The sequence below is a fragment of the Saccoglossus kowalevskii genome, chromosome 9 (assembly GCF_978046115.1).
Source record: "Saccoglossus kowalevskii chromosome 9, keSacKowa6.1, whole genome shotgun sequence".
In the NCBI taxonomy this organism is placed as follows: domain Eukaryota; kingdom Metazoa; phylum Hemichordata; class Enteropneusta; family Harrimaniidae; genus Saccoglossus; species Saccoglossus kowalevskii.
Genome location: NC_140649.1, coordinates 38,482,750 through 38,510,013, shown reverse-complemented (window position 1 = coordinate 38,510,013; position 27,264 = coordinate 38,482,750). Strand labels below are relative to the sequence as shown.

The window sequence follows — 27,264 nt, the reverse complement described above, 5'->3', positions numbered from 1 at the left end:
TTGTACATTTTTAATGAGGTTTAATAAAGTTGATCAGATCAAGTGTGCAATGTCTTCAATCAAACACTGGTTGAATATATATCTGCAACAGTGCTAGATATGTGCTATTCAAAAAACATACCTCTTTCTCATCTCTGTCCACTTTCACAGCACTAAGTAGTAGAGAAGATATTAGACATCTTTCTTGTCGATTCAAAAGAAACAGCTCTATGCATGGAACATACCTGAGATAGATTATTAGAAATGTAAATGCCTCTGATGGAAACAGGTGCATGCCTGCTAGTTGCACTATCTGTTTCATTATGTGAAATAAGTGATCATTAGGAACATTATGTGAAATAAGTGATCATTAAGAACATTATGTGAAATAAGTGAGCATTAAGAACATTATGTGAAATAAGTGATCATTAGGAACATTATGTGAAATAAGTGATCATTAAGAACATTATGTGAAATAAGTGATCATTAGGAACATTATGTGAAATAAGTGATCATTAGGAACATTATGTGAAATAAGTGATCATTAAGAACATGTGAAATAAGTGATCATTAGGAACATTATGTGAAATAAGTGATCATTAGGAACATTATGTGAAATAAGTGATCATTGGGAACATCATGTGAAATAAGTGATCATTAAGAACATTATGTGAAATAAGTGATCATTAGGAACATTATGTGAAATAAGTGATCATTAGGAACATTATGTGAAATAAGTGATCATTAGGAACATTATGTGAAATAAGTGATCATTAGGAACATCATGTGAAATAAGTGATCATTAGGAACATCATGTGAAATAAGTGATCATTAAGAACATTATGTGAAATAAGTGAGCATTAAGAACATTATGTGAAATAAGTGATCATTAGGAACATTATGTGAAATAAGTGATCATTAAGAACATTATGTGAAATAAGTGATCATTAGGAACATTATGTGAAATAAGTGATCATTAGGAACATTATGTGAAATAAGTGATCATTAAGAACATGTGAAATAAGTGATCATTAGGAACATTATGTGAAATAAGTGATCATTAGGAACATTATGTGAAATAAGTGATCATTGGGAACATCATGTGAAATAAGTGATCATTAAGAACATTATGTGAAATAAGTGATCATTAGGAACATTATGTGAAATAAGTGATCATTAGGAACATTATGTGAAATAAGTGATCATTAGGAACATTATGTGAAATAAGTGATCATTAGGAACATCATGTGAAATAAGTGATCATTAGGAACATCATGTGAAATAAGTGATCATTAAGAACATTATGTGAAATAAGTGATCATTAGGAACATTATGTGAAATAAGTGATCATTAGGAACATTATGTGAAATAAGTGATCATTAGGAACATTATGTGAAATAAGTGATCATTAGGAACATTATGTGAAATAAGTGATCATTAAGAACATTATGTGAAATAAGTGATCATTAGGAACATGTGAAATAAGTGATCATTAGGAACATTATGTGAAATAAGTGATCATTAGGAACATTATGTGAAATAAGTGATCATTAGGAACATTATGTGAAATAAGTGATCATTAGGAACATTATGTGAAATAAGTGATCATTAGGAACATTATGTGAAATAAGTGATCATTAGGAACATTATGTGAAATAAGTGATCATTAGGAACATTATGTGAAATAAGTGATCATTAAGAACATTATGTGAAATAAGTGATCATTAAGAATATTATGTGAAATAAGTGATCATTAGGAACATTATGTGAAATAAGTGATCATTAGGAACATTATGTGAAATAAGTGATCATTAGGAACATTATGTGAAATAAGTGATCATTAGGAACATTATGTGAAATAAGTGATCATTAGGAACATTATGTGAAATAAGTGATTATTAGGAACATTATGTGAAACAAGTGATCATTAGGAACATTATGTGAAATAAGTGATCATTAAGAACATTATGTGAAATAAGTGATCATTAAGAACATGTGAAATAAGTGATCATTAGGAACATTATGTGAAATAAGTGATCATTAGGAACATTATGTGAAATAAGTGATCATTAGGAACATTATGTGAAATAAGTGATCATTAAGAACATTATGTGAAATACCATACATGATCATTAGGACTTTTATATAACTAAGTGATAATAAAGATCATTATGTGAAATATGTGATCATTGGAACCAGTATGTGAAATGTGTTATCATTGGAAACATGTGGAATATGTGATCATTGGAACCATTATGTGAAATATCTGATCATTGGAACCATTATGTGAAATATGTGATCATTGGAAACATTATGTGAAATATGTTATCATTGGAACCATTGTGTGAAATATGTGATAATTGAGACCGTTACGTAAAATGTGGTCATTGAACTATAATGTGAAATAAGTGATCAGTGGGACCATTATGTGAAATAAGTAATAATTGAGACCATTATGTGAAATATGTGATAATTGAGAACGTTATGTAAAATGTGATCATTGAACCATAATGTGAAATATGTTATCATTGGAACCATTATGTGAAATATGTTAACATTGGACCATAATGTGAAATATGTTATCATTGGAACCATTATGTGAAATATGTTAACATTGGACCATAATGTGAAATATGTTATCATTGGAACCATTTCATTTTCCTACAAGTAGTTAATTATGTTAGATGTCGAATTGTCGCAATTAACTTAGTTTTGTAAAAATTGTCAGCTTACCCCAAAGAGCCAAGTTTGGCAGCATCTAGAGTTTCTTTCATCAAATATGTTGGAATAGCAAACTCTAATGAAGCCACTAAAAGTAATAAAAGCATATTGCACTGCTCCCGCTCAACACGACGTACGTCAATAAGATCTTCTAAGAATGTCTGTGTTAATGTCAACCTAGGATCCCTGAAACAAAACAATAAGTGATGATGTTACTGGTCATGAATGATATATTGAAATTAGATTTGACATTGATTTACTTGAACAAATCATACATTCAAGACTACACATTGTATTAAATGAACCATGTACTTTAACAATTACTTACATTTTTCTGTGTTGTGATTCCAATATCAGATCAGATTCCAGATTATATGCTAAGTATTTTAAACGCCTGTGATCAGTTTCTATATTTTTAGCACCACTACTTGGAAAACGTGTCATTAAATGGGTTGTCTGGAATACAAACCACAACAACTTTAGTAAGTAAACAATAGTAAATTAACTAGTTCATCATTGTCACGAATGTCAAACATTAAATCATGTTTATGTTGTATGTCGTGATGGTGGTGTTTTGTGTTTGTCTTACGGCGATAGATAGGCAATGTTGTTTTTGGCGATAGATAATTGTTAAATATAGAGTGGCAAGATGTTTCTTTTAGTCAGCACTAGGGAAGCGGACTTTGATAGAACCCGATCTGAACGTTCATGTGATCAAATGTGGATGTCCGATCTTGTAGGTACCACAGTAAGCCATTGAATAATATTGCATCATGGGAGTTTGTGATCTATTCTGGAGGACGTCGGTTCACCGTTGCTGGCAGTATACCATTTTTTACGTGTCTACTAATCACGCGTTTGCAAGTAACGTTAGAACAATACACTGTGTATTGTCATACAAATTAATGTATTGTGATCTACGGAATGTGCATCATAAAGATAATTCTATTGGCCAATTCCGGCCTACTGCAGTTAACGAGTGGGGAAACTCGCCAGTGAATGACATTCCCGATTTTGGTTCTGAACTGGATGCGCCTTCTAATTTATGTTACTGGCTACGGAGGTGTACTGCGGTGCAAGGGAATCCACCCGGACCACTCTCCTTCTACAAGTTACGAATATTGGACAGATAAACTCTGTAATTGATTGGTATCGTGCTCAACTGAGTGTGCAGCGTGTATTCTACGACTACAGTGCTTCTGACTGCGTTTTGTAATTACCGTCGTCGCCACCGTTAGCAGAGACTCGCTGGAAAATACACCGTAATCACGCAAAGACCCGTTTTCATCTAGTTTGAAGAAACTGTATGTAGGTAGGGCTGTGTCCGATCGCCAGTATATTATTTGCGTCCGTTGTTTGTTATGTACGTTTGTCTCTTAGTTTTATGCATGCATGCAAGATTGTATGTTAGACAATTATTTACATTATCGATTTAGGCATTTCCCCGTAATAGTATAACGTAATCCACAACCCCTTTATAGAGGGTTTGGCATTTCTTGCCTACCCTTTTCCCGTGTGGAAATATTACAATATTATTACTGAATTATATTTCTAGTGTTATATTTTTTGTGTAACAACACAACGTGCACCCCACTACCCCTTGTAACGGGTCAGGCATTTCCTGCCCATCTTTTAGGTGTGTGGAATAAAGTACGTTGTTTAAACCTTACTCATGTAGCGTGTACTTGTTGTTTATGTCGCATATAAATTATACAACTGTCTTAAGTTTCGAATTATTAAAGGACCCAGTTCACAGGGGTGTTATGGGTGTCATTTGTTTGGGACAATTTGAAACCTTAGCTCAACCCAACTAGCACCCTGTGACAATCATGGTCAAGCCTAGTAACATGTGTGATCAATACAAAATGAAATGTCCACAGCTGAATGAGTCTCCACTGACGCAATCAAACCTAATACCATGCGCGGTCAAGACAGAATGTAATGTCCACTGTTGAATGATTCGTCCACTGACGCAATCAAACCTAATACCATGTGTGGTCAAGACAGAATGTAATGTCCACTGTTGAGTGAGTGGTCCACTGACGCAATCAAACCTAATACCATGTGCGGTCAAGACAGAATGTAATGTCCACTGTTGAATGATTCGTCCACTGACGCAATCAAAGCTAATACCATGTGTGGTCAAGACAGAATGTAATGTCCACTGTTGAGTGAGTGGTCCACTGACGCAATCAAACCTAATACCATGTGCGGTCAAGACAGAATGTAATGTCCACTGTTGAATGATTCGTCCACTGATGCAATCAAACATAATACTATGTGTGGTCAAGACAGAATGTAATGTCCACTGTTGAGTGAGTGGTCCACTGACGCAATCAAACCTAATACTATGTGTGGTCAAGACAGAATGTAATGTCCACTGTTGAGTGAGTCGTCCACTGACGCAATCAAACCTAATACCATGTGTGGTCAAGACAGAATGTAATGTCCACTGTTGAATGAGTTGTCCACTGACGCAATCAAACCTAATACTATGTGTGGTCAAGACAGAATGTAATGTCCACTGTTGAGTGAGTGGTCCACTGACGCAATCAAACCTAATACTATGTGTGGTCAAGACAGAATGTAATGTCCACTGTTGAGTGAGTCGTCCACTGACGCAATCAAAGCTAATACCATGTGTGGTCAAGACAGAATGTAATGTCCACTGTTGAATGAGTTGTCCACTGACGCAATCAAACCTAATACTATGTGTGGTCAAGACAGAATGTAATGTCCACTGTTGAGTGAGTGGTCCACTGACGCAATCAAACCTAATACTATGTGTGGTCAAGACAGAATGTAATGTCCACTGTTGAGTGAGTCGTCCACTGACGCAATCAAACCTAATACCATGTGTGGTCAAGACAGAATGTAATGTCCACTGTTGAATGAGTTGTCCACTGACGCAATCAAACCTAATACTATGTGTGGTCAAGACAGAATGTAATGTCCACTGTTGAGTGAGTGGTCCACTGACGCAATCAAACCTAATACTATGTGTGGTCAAGACAGAATGTAATGTCCACTGTTGAGTGAGTCGTCCACTGACGCAATCAAAGCTAATACCATGTGTGGTCAAGACAGAATGTAATGTCCACTGTTGAGTGAGTGGTCCACTGACGCAAGTAGTAGTATTTAATCCCTTTTAAAATAAAAGCTGCAGTTTGTCACAACTGGGTAATATTTACTCACTTTTGCACCAAATATACCATTTACTTCTATTTTCTTCATTGAAGATGGAATAAATTGTTCTTTAGAAAATTTATGTCTCTGTGAAATAAAAAAACAATCATAAAATAAATACATATCTTTAATAGAAATTTAGACAGAACAAACTTTATTTGAATTGATTAATTTACAAAAATAACTGAATTGTGATATTAAATATAAATAGTTTGATGTGTGTCTGCTTACCACAGGATGGTCTGTAAGTGCAGAGTCTTGAAAGAAATGTTCAACTTGTATTCTCTCTGCAGCTGTGAAAACAGAACATCTTACTTCAACATTTTCATTTATTCTTTTATAATTCACTTGTTAATTATGGACTAAATAGACATATATTACAAATGGGTACAGGTCTTGATAAACAAATTACTGTTCAAATGGGTAATGTGGCATTCTTTTCAAATGTGTGGCCTATTTGTTCAAGGACATGTCATGTTTTTTTTTTGTCTGTTTAATAATGAATTCAAATAAGTGACATAAAAATTGAAATCTTGGTATTTAGAAAGAAATGTATCTGGTTGTCAATAACTACAACATGTTTTATTTATGTCCAAAAAAAAAAGACTCACTGATAAATTGTATCCTAGTTTGAAAACGATTTTATTGAATTTCTTTAAGTTGTATTGCCAGAAAAATGTTACTATTACATGTACTATTATTACAACTATGTTATTTGCAAGATATTTACCATGCAAATAACCAACATCACCAGGAAATAATGTTACTATTACATGTACTATTATTACAACTATGTTATTTGCAAGATATTTACCGTGCCAATAACCAACATCACCAGGAAATAATGTTACTATTACATGTACTATTATTACAACTATGTTATTTGCAAGATATTTACCGTGCCAATAACAACATCACCAGGAAATAATGTTACTATTACATGTACTATTATTACAACTATGTTATTTGCAAGATATTTACCGTGCCAATAACCAACATCACCAGGAAATAATGTTACTATTACATGTACTATTATTACAACTATGTTATTTGCAAGATATTTACCGTGCCAATAACCAACATCACCAGGAAATAATGTTACTATTACATGTACTATTATTACAACTATGTTATTTGCAAGATATTTACCATGCCAATAACCAACATCACCAGGAAATAATGTTACTATTACATGTACTATTATTACAACTATGTTATTTGCAAGATATTTACCGTGCCAATAACCAACATCACCAGGAAATAATGTTACTATTACATGTACTATTATTACAACTATGTTATTTGCAAGATATTTACCGTGCCAATAACCAACATCACCAAGAAATAATGTATATGATTTAGATCAGTATTACACGCCATCGCTATAAATTCAATTTTTGGCCAAAAGTTTTGCCATAAATACAATTTTAATGCAACCACAAAAAAAAGAACTTCAGATAGAGACAGAGATGATGACATTGAGGAAATTTTTATTTTGTATAGCCTTCTACAATGCAGGCAAAATTATAAAATGTTCAATAAGTATTATTGGTAACTCAGAAGAGAAATAACTAACTTACTAGTTATGAGTCTACCATCCAATATCCATACATTAGGAAGACAATCTATGACATGGATACGATCTGTAAGAAAAGAGTACATGACCTAACTAAAAAAACAATATATAATTCAATCATTTGATTAAACTGTTATAAAAACAAGATGAAAGTAGTTTTTAGTGTGAAACATACGCATGGAACTGCAGTTTTACAGGATGGCTTTCAAATTTGCTTCCTAATTTGCAAAACAGCTAACTGACACCCAAGCAATGAAAATACAGAGGTGTAGCTAACTGGGATGTTAATCTAAACAACTTGGGGTGTGCCATTTTTTTGTAGAAATTCATCCCATCCCACCCCTCACCGAAAATATCTCTTTAAGAAAAGAAAAAATGTAAAGAGATTGTAAGTCTAAATACAATAAATCCAAACAAATGAAAATTCTCATATTCACATACAGTTGTACCTTCAAACCCTATGCTATAATTGGTATGCCCAAATCTAGACTTGCAAAAATGAAAAAACTCTAAAAACGCAATTGTTTCACACCATTTTTCTGGGAAAGGTAAAGAAATACACATTTACAATCAATTTTGATCTGGATCAAGTTCACTAGCGGTATTTGATATACAGTAATATCTAAATACTTACAGTAAGGATCTTTTTCCAGTTTGGAGTTTCCATGAAGACTTAAATCTAATATATGCATATGTCGAATTTTTATTAATTCTTGCCATGCTATGTCATTGTTAGATAGCATCAATGTTCCCATAGAAACGAATCGAGATAATCCTTCCAAACTGGATACCTGTAAAAATGAAAAAAAAAAAGAATTTAGTTCTCAGCTGCTTAATTGAACATTTATAACCACTTGACAAATGACAATAGACAGATTGATATGTCATAGTAAATAACTGTCTGCTCGTAAGTGAAATGACATGATGTATATATCAAAGCAATCAGATTTGCTGTTTTTAACAAGAAGTCAAAAATATTTACCAAAAATATTCATCAAAATTAGGGAATTGAAGATAACATCATAAAATGAACAAATTTAAAAGAGATATACCCGAGGTACATGTACACTAAGTATCAAAGCAATCAGGCTTGTAGTTTTCAAGAAGAAGTCGAAAATATAAAAAGTTGACACGGGCGACAGATGTCAGATGCTGGCAGACAATCACTCATATGATAAGTTCCGCTCAACAAAGTTAACAGCGGAACTAAAAATATAATCACAAGCATTGGTCAATTCAAACAATACTCTTGGCTTATTATTGTTTTTAAATTTCATCTTTGTTTCTATAAACTGGTAGAAACACTGTATTTGTAAGCATGCAATAATGTTATTATTAGTAGTAGTAATTGACACACAATATATGAACAAAACAACGACTGTGAAATGTATTATAAATGACACCAGAGTATGCTCTTATAGTGTGATCTCAGTGAGTCAGTGAAATCAATAGATGACAATATATAACTCAGTACCAGCTTCATGTACATGTATTACTCTGTACAAGAAGTCAATGTAGGAAGATGGAATGTTAACCAGGTATATATAAATATGTGGGTTAGACATAGATACACTTAGATACCTGTACAAATATATTTTTACAAAATTACTGGTATATTGAACACCCTCCGTTCTTTATACATGTACTTCCTGCATTAACTTTCTATTTTGAGCACCTATCACAGGACACAATGTTCCACAATCTTTTTTATCACTCACTTCACAATTTATTTATTTATTTATTTATTTACTTATTGACTCTTACACAATCCCCGGAGGGAAAGAAAATGGTCACAAAGTACAAGGAGAAATATATATATATAAAAAACAAAACAAAAACACAATATACTAAAAAACAAATAACAAATACAATCACTAAATTACTAAATAATAGTATGCAGACAAAACTATTTATATGACACATGTAAATTTACTTTGTAAGTACACAGTAAATACGTCAGACACAGCACACCACTATCACAATGCAGTAGTGACATGCTGGTGAAGTAAAATACTAGAAAGAACTCTTTATAGAAACAATAAGACAGTATAAAGAAAGGTTATTTAGTGTGTACAATGAAAGGTAAACACAGACAAGAGAGCATGTTATCACCAAGAGAACACCAACACAATATACAGAAACACATGATAGCCAGGATACCAATCAGGCTGTATTTAAATGACAATATACTTTCATATTCTGTATACAATGTCAAGCACAACATTTAGGTATCCTAGCATAGAGACTGTTGAAATCCTTCACAGATTTTCAGAATGAATGTGACAATACGCAGTCAATAAGGAATTTGATAAAGTTAGCTTTATACTAGCTTGCTTCAATAACCATCATTTTTATAAATCAAACTACAAATTTTTATTATTAGTTTTAGGAAATACTGCAACAAATAATATAATTTATAACAATGATACACAGTTTAAAAATGAATGCAAAGCCAGCTAGGAAGTAGAGCTGTACATCTACAGTTTTCAATACAAACAAAATCTTCACAATTTCCATGCTTTGAGACTAAGTCAACTTTTGTCATTCCAAAAATAAACTGCAAATAATTACTGTAAAATACGTCTTTTTAGCTAGCATGTTATTTTAGCTAATTGAGCTAATCTGTAATTTCACTAGTCTATAATGTAACTAATTTAACAGAAAGTATATTCTCACAATGAAATAGCTGATACTTTATTTAATATATTTATTATTTATGGAGTCAAATTTGCTAAAATTTTACGCAGTATTTTCACATTTCTTTATTCCAAAATTTTAATCATAACCTATAGTCAATAGAAAAGTACATGTATATCCCTTTGGTTCTAATTCAAAATTAACCGATATAGTACATGTATATCCCTTTGGTTCTAATTCAAAATTAACCGATATAGTACATGTATATCCCTTTGGTTCTAATTCAAAATTAACCGATATAGTACATTTATATCCCTTTGGTTCTAATTCAAAATTAACCGATATAGTACATGTATATCCCTTTGGTTCTAATTCAAAATTAACCGATATAGTACATGTATATCCCTTTGGTTCTAATTCAAAATTAACCGATATAGTACATGCATATCCTTTTGGTTCTAATTCAAAATTAACCGATATAGTACATGTATATCCCTTTGGTTCTAATTCAAAATTAACCGATATAGTACATGTATATCCCTTTGGTTCTAATTCAAAATTAACCGATATAGTACATGTATATCCCTTTGGTTCTAATTCAAAATTAACCGATATAGTACATGTATATCCCTTTGGTTCTAATTCAAAATTAACCGATATAGTACATGTATATCCCTTTGGTTCTAATTCAAAATTAACCGATATAGTACATGTATAGAAAAATATATATAAATGGTAAAAATGTCGATGTCGGATAAAAAACTTATTTGCTTTAGTTTCGGGGTGGTTTTTTTTTTTATTTTAATGAAGTCAAAAAAATCTTGGAGTATTTGTTGTTCTTTTTTTTCTATCCAATCATGGACAAAAATAACAGAAAATGAAAAAAACCCACATCCAAGACGAGAAATTGGTTTGGTTCAAGTGTAAATATGTGGGTCAAATGAGGTCAATTTCAGGGTATGGACCAAGAATAAACTGCTATGCCATACCACTGTCCGATTATCAATTTGTATTTAATGGTGAATGTAGTCTGACGCCATGATCAATATTTATCAATTAAGTTTCAGTGCTACATTGAGCTTTTGATGTTGTCCCTAAAATGTGCAACGTTTTTCCTTATATCTTCCAATAATGGCATATGTGAACTTAAAATGAACATTTTACTTTTCAAGAATATTGTTTTTCAAAATAAACAGTGAAAATGATATTGCATACTATTTTTCCCTTATGCTATGCTTCACTTATCAAATCAACTTTCTCTCACCTTAACTGTATGAACATTATTGAGATTTAATTTGTTACCAAGGGGAATTGTTTTCAATGGTCAATAATTAATAATAGTATTTTGTTATTCATAACATATTTGACTTTAAATAAGTTCTCTATTTCACAGTTTGATTATCACAGTTAACTAGTTTTATCCTTTAAAAACACACAATATAAAATTGTCCACACTCAATAGACTAAGCAATACAACTACACAATGCAATTTAAATGAAATGTACCAACCAAGCAGGAAATGAACTTGTTAGTTGTAGCATTCAATGCATAGTTATCAAAACATCAGTAAATCAAGCATTAAGATGTTAATACCATCCTAGCCGACACTAAGGAAACTCCATTGGACCGTAGGTAAAATTACAACTTATCAATCAGTTCTTTAAAATAACATGCATTTATGATAAACAATGTGTGAACAATAAATAAACTTAGTTCTGAATGTATTTAATGTAATGGTCTGTTTTTAGTTTCTGATATTTTCACATACATTATATTGTTTATTTACACAAAATTTTAGCATGTGCTGTACACTGTCTCTTATACATACACTGGTTATAAGAAGTTATATAAATGGTTGCCAAAATCTCAAAGTATAGTTTCCCTTACAAAATTTTAATTATAATGGAAACAGAAGACAGATTTATAGTCCATGGGAAAATGACAGATTGATGTACATTTGTATTATCTCTGCTATATACATGAAAATAACATTCTTACCAAAAATATTTACTAAAGCTATAGAATTAAACTTATTGTCTCTAAATTAAAAAATGTGTCAGAGGTCCACCCAAGGTGTCTACATATAAATATCACAGTTATTGAGTAATTGGGCTAGCTGTTTTCAAGAAGAAGTTGAAAAACAGCACTTTTTACCAAAAATATTTATCAAAATTAGAGACTTGAAAATATTTTCATGAAATGAACAAATTTGAGAGAGGTCTACCCAAGGTACATGCCAAATATCAAAGCAAGTGCACTTGAAAGTGAAAGTGAAGTAATTTTCAAATGGTCAAAAATGTAAAACAAACAAACAAACAAACAGCAATATGAACAGCTCTGCTCTGTCGACTAAATCAACAGCAGAGCTAAATTTAGCTCACAAATGGTCAGTAAAGAAATCTTTGTCATTATTATGCAAACAGTTAATTTTAAAAGTTGATCATTATTGAAGTAACAGAAGTATCAAAGTTTAATACATTATTATTAATAATGTGGTGGGGTATGACTCCACCATTCATATTTGCCACTATGTTGGGGCATATAATTGCTGGCGAGAACACTGCATAGATCTACCAATTATACATTATAATAACAATATGAAATCCTCAGTGTTATATTGTACATCAATGCTCGATAACGAGTTAGTAACCTGTAGATCACACATTGGCAATGATTGAATAAACTTACCATCCAATATGACACTGAAAAATTCAGTATTGAGATAGTAATAACATAACGCATCAATGTGAAATATTCATTCATAAAAAATTCCTCAAATAGTTTTAAGAAGAACGTAACTATTGTAGAATAACAATAAATTTCAAGTTGTAAGATTTAACACTTATATAAGACATGATTCAATACTGTCATGGTGACACTTAGTGAAGTTTAGCACGTCATAGGAATGTCTTGTTTTGTATTGTCGTTGACAACTAACTAACACTCTTTGTCATCAAAACTACTTGAGAACTGTATCTTATCATCATAGTTGTTGTCCTAATATTATTTATTATGGTTTTCAACGGATATCGTGACAAATCACAGCTTATCTTAGGAACCATGCTTAAGGAGGTCATTGTAAACAATACCAATCTGAAAATATATTTGTCTTCAACCTTCTGAGACAACTTTTGTCGATAAAACTAAATACTTTTTTTTTGGAAAACAACTACCCAAAAATTAAATTTAAAAACTATTTTTTCAGCACTAATGTAGTAACTACGAGACTGCATAGGAATAAGTAATAAGGTAACGTTTTCATTTAGTGACCTTACTTGGGTGTAGTATAACAAAAGTGGTTGTCCAGGACAACAAGACAACCATCAATTTTGACCCCTGTTCTCACTTCTATTTACGAGATGTATGGACTCTCCAGTGTTACATTTTTCACGTCAAAAATAAAAATATTCAATTCACAATTTATATAATTTTCTGTAATTTCAACGACATTGAATTTCAATTTGGAATCAGATGTTACTTTCTGGTTTCCAAAGTTATGAATGTAATGCTGTATGTTTACAAACTATTCATACAGTCCCACATTTCAGAATTATCAAGATGTTTACAAACTATTCATACAGGGTCCCACATTTCAGAATTATCAAGATGTTCACAAACTATTCATACAGAGTTCCACATTTCAGAATTATCAAGATGTTTACAAACTATTCATACAGTCCCACATTTCAGAATTATCAAGATGTTTACAAACTATTCATACAGGGTCCCACATTTCAGAATTATCAAGATGTTTACAAACTATTCATACAGGGTCCCACATTTCAGAATTATCAAGATGTTTACAAACTATTCATACAGGGTCCCACATTTCAGAATTATCAAGATGTTTACAAACTATTCATACAGGGTCCCACATTTCAGAATTATCAAGATGTTTACAAACTATTCATACAGGGTCCCACATTTCAGAATTACCAAGATGTTTACAAACTATTCATACAGGGTTCCACATTTCAGAATTATCAAGATGTTTACAAACTATTCATACAGGGTCCCACATTTCAGAATTATCAAGATGTTTACAAACTATTCATACAGGGTCCCACATTTCAGAATTATCAAGATGTTTACAAACTACTCATACAGGGTTCCACATTTCAGAATTATCAAGATGTTTACAAACTATTCATACAGTCCCACATTTCAGAATTATCAAGATGTTTACAAACTATTCATACAGGGTCCCACATTTCAGAATTATCAAGATGTTTACAAACTATTCATACAGGGTCCCACATTTCAGAATTATCAAGATGTTTACAAACTATTCATACAGGGTCCCACATTTCAGAATTATCAAGATGTTTACAAACTATTCATACAGGGTCCCACATTTCAGAATTATCAAGATGTTTACAAACTATTCATACAGGGTTCCACATTTCAGAATTATCAAGATGTTTACAAACTATTCATACAGGGTCCCACATTTCAGAATTATCAAGATGTTTACAAACTATTCATACAGGGTCCCACATTTCAGAATTATCAAGATGTTTACAAACTATTCATACAGGGTCCCACATTTCAGAATTATCAAGATGTTTACAAACTATTCATACAGGGTCCCACATTTCAGAATTACCAAGATGTTTACAAACTATTCATACAGGGTCCCACATTTCAGAATTATCAAGATGTTCACAAACTATTCATACAGGGTTCCACAGTTCAGAATTATCAAGGTGTTCACAAATTATTCATACAGGGTCCCACATTTCAGAATTATCAAGATGTTTAGAAACTATTCAGAATTGTAGTTGGAATCCCAAACAAAGATTTAATGAAAAGTCCTTGCCTAACCTCAGTAAGTACAACAATTCAAAGATATTGTTCACTTTGAAGTCATAATACTATTGAATAATTGATTTACGCGATTTCAGACAATTAAGACTACTGTTTCCTGTACCCCAACAGAACAACATGAAGTTCTAACTTTATATTGTTTTTATTTTGTAGTTTATAAAAATTAGCAATCACTATGTTTAATTCAAACTGATTCAAACATAAATAAAGTTATTAGTTTCTGTTTATTGGATTATTAATCATTAGTTCAAAACATAACATTTGATGTAATAATGATAGTAGAAAAATAGCATCTTGTTTGTTAACATCAAGACTTCAGTTACTAGGAGCAACCTGTATTGTATTAAACTACCGGTTGTATTATTAGCGTCGCTTATAATAACCCAACAATAAAAACGTCTTGACGTTGTTAATGATCACCTAGTGATATTTAATTGGATGTCTTTTCTTCTCTTCATAAAACTATTATGCACTGTACGTCAGGAAGGACCCAACAATGCTGATATGCTTTAAATAACTCATACAAACAAAATCAAATCCAATTCACTCATTTTAGCGTTGGTGATTTGAATGAATTTGGTATAATGGAAGTAATCTTTCATTCAGTTGGTATTAATCTGCTGCTTACTGAATTGATGTGCCCAGCAACAGTACAGTGATATTAAACACTGAAACTATTCAATAAGAGAGGAAAAAAAGAGAGGAGGAAAAGAGGCAGAGAGAGAGAGGGGGAGGTGAATATCAGAAATGATTTGATTACAAAATCTGTTTTAAAAATAGTTGGTATTATTTTTCAAACTTCAATTACTAGTATCACTTTCAGTTTCTTTGACTGTATACTGGATTATCAAAAATTATGACTGTAGACACATCTCTGTCTTTTAAGTAAGTATATGCACTACTAATAGAGAAAATACTGTATTATTATCATAGACATATCTCTGTCATTTAAGTAAGTATATGCACTACTAATAGAGAAAATATTGTATTATTATCATAGACACATCTCTGTCATTTAAGTAAGTATATGCACTACTAATAGAGAAAATACTGTATTATTATTACATATGTACTGCAGTTTATTTTGATTCGTCCCTGAAATCAAAATCGGTATTTCCACAACCCATATGCAAATGAGGTCCGAGAGCAAACAAAGTAGTCCCTTCAGGAGTACAGTTTTTCGGAATAAACACTATTTAGAAGTACGATATTTTCCCCTTGGGGTACATGAATATACTTGCCGAGTGACATGAAATTTGAACAACAGTAATGGTACTTTTAGGCAGTCACTTATTTTGGCCCAAACTAATTTGCATATCACCCATGCAATAATGTTTTCGGTATTTTCACGGTCAATATGCAAATGAACATGGTATTTTCATTGGCTACCGAACTATTTTTATTTTGTAAACACATTTTCGTCTGCTATTTTTATCCAGTTCAAATCGTTCAACAACATTTTTGGCATGTCAGGTGTACATCACATGGAATACTACGATTGGGAGAACTTAATGTGTGTTGACCACCTGGAAACTGAGTTTTATAAACCTTGAAGGGCTCTCAGAAGATCCACCAGCAGTGAAATCAGCAATTACTATGCAGCCGCAACCATCAGCATCGAGATACCAGGTTTCTGCTGGCGACGTTGCGGCGTTACTCAGTTCCAAATAAAAATTACCAACGCCAAAAGAGCAACATTTTAACCGGTAATCAAGACTCAGTCAATCCACGACCAGCAAGCAACATCACACACGAAGTTGTAGCGTGCAGCTCAGCGACAACCGCTGTCGACGAAAGTCATCCCGTCAGTGGAGTACCGCAGTTGCACAGCATGTTTGCCAATGCACAATTCTGTGGCGGAACTTTTAAGTTCAACATAAACTGTGTATCATAGTCGTCCAGTTCAAGTTCTGGTTCTGCCGTGGTCCCAACTAAACGTCAACGAGTTATTTATTCGGACAGTGACTCAGATTAGACGTCTGATTATTTTAATTTCAAACAAACAGTGACACGCGTTCTCCGGGCGCGTTCTACACTGACACGCGCTGCTAGGGCGTAACACTTATATTGGAACATATTAATGGGCAATGGGGTTCCCTGACCTAAATTCCATCCCGGTTTGCACGTTCTTTCTTTAATACAAAATAATCAAGTATGGAACATTATGTAATAATAACAGAACCCAACACCCTCCCCGTGGCTTTCGTTGCATATGGAAGTTATTTTCACTCGAGATGCGGTGTATTCTGCTGTACTTTCACTCGCTTCGCTCGTGAAAGTACGGCCGCAGGATACACCGCATCACTCGTGAAAATAACTTCCATATGCAACGAAAGCCACGGGGAGGGTGTGGGGTTCTGTCATATTATCATAGACATATCTCTGTCATTTAAGTAAGTATATGCACTATTAATAGAGAAAATACTGTATTATTATCATAGACACACCTCTGTCATTTAAGTAAGTATATGCACTACTAATAGAGAAAATACTGTATTATTATCATAGACACATCTCTGTCATTTAAGTAAGTATATGCACTATTAATAGAGAAAATACTGTATTATTATCATAGACATATCTCTGTCATTTAAGTAAGTATATGCACTACTAATAGAGAAAATACTGTATTATTATCATAGACACATCTCTGTCATTTAAGTAAGTATATGCACTATTAATAGAGAAAATACTGTATTATTATCATAGACATATCTCTGTCATTTAAGTAAGTATATGCACTATTAATAGAGAAAATACTGTATTATTATCATAGACACACCTCTGTCATTTAAGTAAGTATATGCACTACTAAAAGAAAAAATACTGTATTATTATCATAGACACACCTCTGTCATTTAAGTAAGTATATGCACTACTAATAGAGAAAATACTGTATTATTATCATAGACACACCTGTCATTTAAGTAAGTATATGCACTACTAATAGAGAAAATACTTATTATATAAAATGTAATACACAAATTAAGTTTCTCCACAAGTCATATCAGTTAGGGAATGAATGAATCTTGGCCAGCAGACTTTAAGCCTTATTTGAACTAATGACCTATCAATCACTAAACACAACAATCTCAATGCTACTGGTGACTTGTTTCTAGTTTAATAATTGACCAAATCAGGATCTTAAAAGGGATTTAAAGTTCAATAAGTAATAAATTACACTATGGTGGTTGTGATGTAGATCTAGGCAATCAATGTGTGGTAACTTTAATTGTGACATTATAGAGGTGAAAATAAGAAGTGGGGGTTACAAAGCAATCTATGTAATATATATCCAAGAGATGAAAACTTAACTGCATAGAAACGTATGTGCTGTAACTAAGGCATAAAATAGTGCAATGTTTGGTATCCAACCCCCCACTTTTTTAGGCAGGAATTCAACCAGTAGCTGCCTGAGACCTTTTCATTCCATCAAATATTTAGCCAACAAATGTACCTCTCAAACAAATGCATGCCATGACCAAAAAAATTTTAATATAATCTCCTTTTTGCTATCAGGAATTTTTACAAATTTTTGACTTGTAAAATTCATGAAAAATTCATCTCTTATGAAATAAAAGAGGTGTAAAGTACACAGAAGAAATAGCTTTCAAAATGAGGTTGACATTGCAGATAGTGATATTCACAAGAAAATAACCTTGACAACTTACACTGTTATGCCAGACAACATGGTTTTTATGAGAATACTGGTTAGGATTAGCACAACACCACAAACACCAATAACAAGTGAAGGTTGAATTGTAGTGAAAATGAGGCCAGTCTTTTCTTTGCTTTTGTAAAACAACATGGTAATAAATTCTAACGGACAAAAGTCATAATTAGACAGCAATTTACAATACACATTGGAGTTTGCAGCAGTGGCATATAGTAGTATACCTGGCTATTGTCTATCCTTGCCTACCTGTCAAGTATTAGACCATTAAATTTAGAGTTATTATTACTTTTCAACAATTTTGACCTGAAGGTACTGTTAAAACCATTTATTTTCACTATTTTGATGTTTTGAGCAATTTCACTGGGGTTTAATTTAAGTTCACAAAATTGGAAGGGAGTTCTATTGTTATTTTACAAGTTCACTTAGATTCAATTTAGTAAATTTCACTTATATACCAAAATTAAAAAATCAACGAATAATTAATGTTGCACAAAGTTCAATAAAAATAAATAAAACTGAAATTTTGAATCAGAACATGAAACAAATGACTATCAATATGTGTGATGTGAATGCAATCAGTCAAGCCATATACATGTAGGCTATGGAATGATATTCATTAAAACAAAATCAATTTGAATATGATCTAAAAAAAAATAATGTATCTACAAAGTTCATACATGACTAAGATCTGGTTCTTAAATGACAGAGTTGCTTGACATTTGAATAAGATAGTGACATAAATTCATATGCAATATGTATCTCAGGATATATGAAGTTTCAATTTCCTCAGTCAAGGCCTGTTCACGATGCAAATGAATGTTTAGTACAAAAATATAAAAACATAATTTTGCATAACAGAAATTAGATTCATAATTAGTAGTATTTTTTTTAATAATTAAATAATAATAATTAGTTCAATTAAAACGTTAATTACTATCAGAAACAGTATTTTAGTGTATTTGATGTAGGGGGGAAGAAGGGTGCACCAGCAAAATTTTTAAAACATATAGAAATAAAGGCATTAGGTGTCATATAGACTTTCCTTAGTCCATACTCTGTGCTTGGTAAAAACATATAGAAATAAAGGCATTAGGTGTCATATAGACTTTCCTTAGTCCAGACTCTGTGCTTGGTAAAAACATATAGAAATAAAGGCATTAGGTGTCATATAGACTTTCCTTAGTCCATACTCTGTGCTTGGTAAAAACAAAAAGCAGTAGTTCTATGACTGTATTACTACAATGCATGCATGCATAATAGTTTTATATAAAACAATATCAAATTTACAATAAGTTCACCCAGCTAGAGGACAATGTGACAACATGACAACATACTTACTTTCTGAAGGTGATTGTCGAAAATATCACCACTTGTTTTAAATTAAAGTTGATCTACCAAAGATCTGTCAGAATTTATAGTTCAACAAGATGCAGACCAAAGTAACCCGACCATATTTCATGTCATGCGTGAAAAGGTAGAAGTCGGTGTCGTGTCAAATATAAGTATACATGCAACTGTATCAATCCTAAGAGCTATCAAGTTGCTGCACATTGAAAACAGACGAGGGCTGCATGCATTTCAAGTACATGCTTCACTGCAACTCAACTTCTTTGTGCAATTACTATAGAGGGACATGGCACCCAAACGAAAGGACAGACTGCTACAAACAAACAATGTCATCCAGCTTGGGTTGCCAGCCATGATTAGAAATAAACCAGCTGATTACAGTACAAATAAGATTTTTATTGAAGTGATGTGTACAGTACACAGTTGGCTTGTGTTTACCATACACAATCAGATTTGTTGGTTGTTGTTTTCACAGTATCCACATCATGTTTGCCATCAACTTAAAAAACTTGATATGCTAGAAAATACCTGTCAAGGGTTAAAGCTCGAAAACTATTTAAAACGTGCTATTTACCCAAATTTTGATTTTTGTTTTCTTTAAATAATTATTTTTTTCAAAATATAAAATCTTAAGAATTCATCTTACAACAGCATGCAGACCTGCATTTATTATTTTAATCAAGTCTTTTAGAAATATAAACCAAAAAGGTTAAAATTAGCATATAGGAAAATTATATAAACATTTCATAGAAATGACAGACTTGTAATTCAATAGATAAAATTAAGCTGGAAAAACTTAAAAATTAATGAGTGAATTAAAAAAAATTATGCTTATGATATGCAAATTAGGATAAACCATTTTACTAATCTGAACACAGAATTTCCTTTACACCAAAAAAGCAATATTGAACAGAAATTTAACATGCTCAACAAAGAAAATTAACAGTACAATTGGTGAGGAATCCCAGTATGTGACTAGCGTCCCCACTTAAAAAGATTTGCCCTTAGCAATTAATATGACACCTCAAATAATTAATAATAATTTAATATTGATTGACCGTCTCTCAGGAAACAAAATGAGCTTTTTTGGAACCCAACAATCATATAAAACACTCAACAAACAGGAAAAAACATTGAAATTAACATCAAGAAACTATTATAATAAAAATGTATTTGGCCATGAATAATCAAGCACTCACCTGTGCTCTATTTTAAATAATACATGTACACATGACACTAAACATACAATTTTACAAGTTTTTGTGAAGCAAAGCAACAATTCTAGTTTACTGTTGAACCTGTGAAGACTCACAACATTGCCAAAAGGCACCGTTACTATAATAATGCGATTTATAGTAACTAAGCCACAGTTTACGGCCTCCAAGAGTTCTATTGAGTTGACAATAGGAATTGACAATGGCATTTGGTAGCCTGTTTCACAAGTTGACATTTCTAACTGTTTTAAGTCGTCTACTCATAGTCTGTCCGTCTGTATTATATAAATGATCATAATAGTTACAAAAATAATTCACAATATTTAATTATTAGACTCAACCGCAAGAGCAATTACGTGCCTGTCATATACAGCTGTGGAAAACCGTAGAGCACACGGTCAATGTACAAGCTACCTGCCAGGACGACTGAGGCTGAGACCGGCGACTAAGGGCTCTGAGTAGTCGACGTGATTGGAAGAATTTGCTGACATGTTGACAATTTCCTCACTATTGAGAGTTGTATTGTTTTTGAATCAAAGGACTGAGCGTTTAGAAACTTTTAAAGCGCCTTTTTCACATGAGAGGCCAACCAATGTACTTACTCTGTTGTTACTGAGGTCCAGTTTCCACAGCTGATGACATCCCGATAAATTTTCAACCGCGTCAATATTGTTTTCTCGTAGAATAAGTGTCTGAAGTTTGTGACATGGTCCTAATCTCTCGATCGCCACTGCAGAAAAAAACACAGTACTTGCTGCTTAATCACACAAGTGTGCATGGAGTGCCTATGAGTGCAGCACACTCAAGAAACTGGAATTACGGTCGGGGACGCACTTCCGTGAAATTAAAAAAACAAGGTCGATCCGAGAGTAGCAACGTACTGTAGTAAGTTAACTTACCGATGTCCAAACCTGACAAGTCAAGGTATTCGACCGAATGAAGCGGCCCCCTGGCCCGAGAACGGATCAACTGTAAACATAAAAATCTACATATTAGCCTCAGATTGATACTCCACAGTAAACTGACAAAACAACTCATAGATAGCCCTACAAACCTGGCTAGTAATTCTCATGGTTACGCCATCTTCCAGTGGTACTAAACAATCAGGAACGTACTTCAAAGTTATCGACTGTTTACCCACGGCCGCTATTCATCCGCACCAAATAGGCCAAGTATGACACTACAATTCACGCATTGAATTTAATAAATAAATTCTATCTATCTAATTATATAATTTGTTATCTGAATTTGACTCGAAAACTAAAACTAGGGAAAATTGTGTCCATCAAGGTGGGGTTATTTAGGACCGTTTTTATATACCACTCCGCGTTTGACATTTGACCTAAAAGTTTCAGCTCATTAGCATACATTCCGAAACATGAAACTGGCATCGCGTGCCGTGTCGACAAAGTGCAGTCAGATTTTGAGTGTGTGTGCAGTCAACGAATATGTACACAGGAAAAAAAATGATTAAACAGGACGCGACATGAAGACCATCGCCCTTTAAGTTCTTTTTATTTGTACCTGATTTTGTTTTTGGTTGAAATATAATGTGTGTTAAGGTACTAGTACATAAAAAAAAACTAAATCATATAAAATGGCGATTTATCGTTCGGTGACATATAGTGAAAAAATAGTATTTTGTTCTAAGATGGGTAATTCTATTTTCAGAAATTATTAAAACTAAGCAATACAATTTATTTCCTATGAAACAATGCTTTTTGGATTCCTATGGAAATTGTCCATTTTTGACAATTTGTCACAACATTTTCTCAAAAACCATGACTTGTACCGGGTAAAAACACTCAAAAGGCCATGGCATTTATTCAAATCTATAATTAGTAGCACTATTGTCGGTGTATTGTGATAACATTTTCACTCTAGACTATTCTTTAGGTCGCAATACCCGCGAACTACTGGTACCGTAAGCTACTCTGGTTCGAGTCAGTAAATCACAATAAAAATATTCCTTAATAAGTGGTATGACTGAGACGGGTTGAAAAAGAAGGGGGTGTCTATTCAAGTTAGTATTATTAAAATCATTTCATTTCAAGTTTTGGTAATCGCGAAAATACCAGCAAATAAATTTTGAAAAAAAAAATAATAGAATATATGAAAAAAATATGAATGATATTATTTAAAAAAAAAAAAAAAAAAAAAAAAAAAGCCAAAACCAGGATCTTATTTTAATCAGATTGACCAGTGCTATGAGTTTAATGGGTTGGAGTGTAGGGATGAGAACGAACTAACAGATATGTTTTTTCTTGGTTGTACTGAAAACTCAATAAATAATTGCATAACCATTATATTATACAAGTGGGTAGTTTGGGGCACTAAATAGCAACCATGTTGTTTCTGGGAGATATTAAAAAAATAATACACAGTACTAACTCATAAATATTTCTGCTAATTAGTTGAACGGTTGTGACGTCATAATTCTATATACAAAATAAAAAGTTTAGATTCCACTGGGCACATCCATCACTTTGAAGAAGAATAAATAATTCCATGACTTTGAAATATTTGAAAAAAAAACAAAAACATTTATTTCAAAGTGTCTGTTACATGAGGATATTTCATTCACCATTTATGTCAAGCGTTTCCTATCTGGTATTCAGAGTCAAATGTTATTCACATGTTTTGTGTTATTTCCTAGTCCCGTTATAAAAGCAATTACGGAAAGAAAATTTAACAGGAAACACTAGATATTTTACGCGCATCCTCCTAAAATTTGTCGTAAAACAATAAACATGAGAACTTATTGAGTTATGTATATTGTAAGTAAACGTTACAAGTTGTTAAATATTCTTGATATATTCACTCATTTTAGATAGGTAACTACTTTTATCCGTTTATCTGCAACTGTAGTTTGTAACTTCATATTATTAAAAAAAAATTTCTCGTCAGTAAAAGCAAAAAAAACAACAACAAAATAGAGAGAGTCGCTTCACATATTCCGTAACCCACCCGTCTTGTGACAGTTCCAGCTTATAATCAATAAGCTCATTGCGCAATGACATCATTTGAAAATGTCCCAATGTTATCCCATCAACCAATAGAAACCTCTCATTGCAGTTTAGATTGTGAAGTTGATAAATATGTTTTTAAACAAATAATAAAGGGAATGGGTTTGTTGTGTCGGTAGTATATATCCCGTCGCTTTTTGACTCGCCAACGAAACAACCCAGCCATTCATACAAGTGTCATGGAAATCACGAAGTTTGTTCAAAGTTTTAGAAATACCTAAACATAGTAGAAATAGAAATAATGTTACGTTTGTATGTCAAGATAAAATCTATCTGTTGGTGACAAATATGGTTAAATGACAAGCAATTGATTCACACTATCCAGATTGTGCCTATACACCATGTACTACGGTGAATAATAAATACGACTTACTAAATAAAACAATTGTCTGTCAATATATCCGTTAATGTAATTCAAATGCAGGTACTGAGAATATACCTGGACCAATTTTACTTTTTATTTTCTTGTCGATTTACCCCGCGTTTTCAAACGTGCTCAATATCGTGACTATTTTATTATCAGAACCAAAGTTACGGATCAGGACCATTATTTATCAAGCGTCCTTTACATTTCAATTTTGAGACTATGGTCACTAAGACGAAATTTGGTAAGCACACTACGCAGTTCAAAGTTTTTTAGCTTGACTAAATATGGCTCAAGTTTTAAATCTGATTTGATTAGCCGATATGTTCTTAGTTTGTTTTTCTCATTTGCTTTGGTGCAGTTATCATTATGGACCTCACCTTTCCATCTTGTTAGAAATAAATCCTTGATGCCCAAATCAATTTGTTTCATTTGTGCCGAGGTTAATTTATCACAGTTGTTAACTGAATGATATTGTTGGATATTGTTTAATAATGATGTCACTTCTAGATACCATTTACTTTTAATGTTTTGGTTAACCACAAAAGCTTCCTTGAGTAACGCATTATTAGAATTCATGGCCCGACTGTAATATTTAATTATTTTTTTTTTTTTTTTATAAATACGTCTAGGGGGTATCTGCCTAACTCGCTATACATGGCCATAATTGGTTTGTGTGTGACACCCCCAGTAGATACCGACAATAACTTAATTGAACATCTTCAATAGGTGATTTAGTGGAGAACTCATCACCGCAAACATCACAACCATAAATGAGGATAGGTCTGATGAGTTTGTCAAAAAGGGAAATTGAAACTTTTATACTTATGTTTTGTATTGAGCCAAGCGTTGCTTTCATTGAAAACAGAGCTTTTTGAGCCTTACGTTTAAGGTTTTTTAGGCCATCCTTAAACCTACCATTGGCACTAATGACTAGTCCCAGATAATTATAAGATTTAACTGTATCAAGTTCGATACCTCCAAGAAAAAATGTATCATTATTCAAACGTCTGTTTGATTTATTGGAAATTAAAATTTTGGTTTTGTCAGTGTTGACAGAGAGCTTCCACGTTTTAGCATACAATGCCAAACTATCAACAATATTACATACGTTCTCAACGCCCCGATGAACACATAATGTAATTTATACAGCTTTTATTTTGCCCACCCTCTATTTATGTGTTTCAAGCATTAGTCATCAGTTCCCAGCAACACAAAAACTTGTGCAAACAAAACATTACTTGAGAATGGAGATAACATATTTAATATCCGTGCCTTTAATAAATTAGTATTAGTATTTACCTCAAGTTCTGTTACGTTTTGTTTGCTTTTGGGTTTTTATGGTTTAATGTTTGTAGAAGAGGGTCAAACAATGCTCGACAAATGCGCGATGCGGCATTCTTTTCAACTACAAGGGAGGTCACACAAGTTGAGGGCGCTATTTTGGCGACGTGACCTCTTTGTGATAACCAAACATGGCGCTGATGATAGAAGGTGTGAGGTTTAGTGCCTTCAGTAGTGAAGGCGATGTAATTCGTCAGTGTGATACGCCGCTCAGATTGGAAGCTATAGTAGACGAGAGGAATCCATCTTTCAGATTATTTAACGGTAAGAATTACACATGGTGATTCAATAGATGGAGTTGTCCAAATTGAGGCCATCGGTCTTATTCCCGAACTTTCAGCGGGACGGATCATCCACACAGCCGTCTTTGTTGCTTTGTGTATTATCATATCGTGCATATGGATTCAGTAGCCGATAAGAAAACATCTGGAAGTCTTTTTGAAATTACATATTTCGAAAAATTCTGTCTGTGAAGAACAAATGTATTTGTATACGTTTTTGAAACGTGATCGTCGTGATTTTGCATGTGGCTTTGTTCATGTTGTGGGGTACTTTTATTGTTCGACTGTCTTCACTTTATCGGTGATTCATAATAAACACTGATAAAAGCAGCCGATGGCTCACATGGTCTTGTCGAGTTGAAATACACAAAGGATTTGCACGCGTTCCTTTCAAAGTGTTATTTTATGAGTCAACGGCGCTGAAATTGAAGTCGAATTAGCGTGACGCCAAGAATCAGACGGTCGGTGACATTGAAGAACTCGCACATATCGATATTTTATATGCATTCTTTATAATCGGTAACACATGTCTGTCTGTCTGTCGTGCTCAGATTATCCTGTGCGTGAGCAAAACGATACACATGTCGACGTGTTTTTATGATGATTCATTGAATACATTTACTTCCATTTTATTATGTAAATGTTTAAAAGTAACAAATCTTTACACTGCTTAACTTATTTATTTGGGGTGGGATGCAGAGGAACTCTTTTCATAATTTCTCACGGATACCGTATCGTCCAAGGTGTGGATGGTGGGAAGAATGTACATGACATATTGATGATGAACTAAAAATACATTGGATATTTTGCACCATTTAATATTATAAAAGTATTAAAAGACCAATAATTGTCATATAGATCATTATTGTGTTGAATGTAGTATTAAATTACTCCAAGACAATACTTCATTGTAAATCATTGTTTTTCCACTTTTATTTTTTTGTCAGTACCTGATTAAGATTAAATGCTAAAGATATTTCCTCATACATTTTTTTCTGAGCAATTAAAAACATAATTTATTTTTTTAGTTCACTTGATCTTGAATTTTGAGGACACACAATTTAAAATCCATAACTGTTAAACATG

At 32.7% G+C, this 27,264-nt stretch overlaps 2 protein-coding genes across 2 annotated transcripts in view; one reads left to right on the top strand and one right to left on the bottom strand.

Moving 5' to 3' along the window:
• Window positions 1-22,269, bottom strand: part of LOC102803312 (uncharacterized) — a 46,246-nt gene extending 23,977 nt beyond the window's left edge. The window contains exons 1-10 of the mRNA XM_085503502.1: window positions 22,218-22,269; window positions 22,063-22,132; window positions 21,766-21,893; window positions 8,097-8,253; window positions 7,467-7,529; window positions 6,118-6,179; window positions 5,896-5,973; window positions 3,029-3,156; window positions 2,713-2,886; window positions 122-224 (exon numbers count right to left, since the gene is read on the bottom strand). Of these exons, the coding sequence (XP_085359628.1) occupies window positions 122-224; window positions 2,713-2,886; window positions 3,029-3,156; window positions 5,896-5,973; window positions 6,118-6,179; window positions 7,467-7,529; window positions 8,097-8,253; window positions 21,766-21,893; window positions 22,063-22,132; window positions 22,218-22,235 (981 nt within the window). The 5' untranslated portion in view covers window positions 22,236-22,269. The remainder of the gene's footprint in view (window positions 1-121; window positions 225-2,712; window positions 2,887-3,028; window positions 3,157-5,895; window positions 5,974-6,117; window positions 6,180-7,466; window positions 7,530-8,096; window positions 8,254-21,765; window positions 21,894-22,062; window positions 22,133-22,217) is intronic.
• Window positions 22,270-25,992: 3,723 nt separating this feature from the next.
• LOC100378552 (histone-arginine methyltransferase CARMER-like) overlaps window positions 25,993-27,264 on the top strand; it is a 32,532-nt gene continuing 31,260 nt past the window's right edge. Inside the window, exon 1 of the mRNA XM_085503500.1 lies at window positions 25,993-26,161. Coding sequence (XP_085359626.1) covers window positions 26,029-26,161 — 133 coding nt within the window. The 5' untranslated portion in view covers window positions 25,993-26,028. The remainder of the gene's footprint in view (window positions 26,162-27,264) is intronic.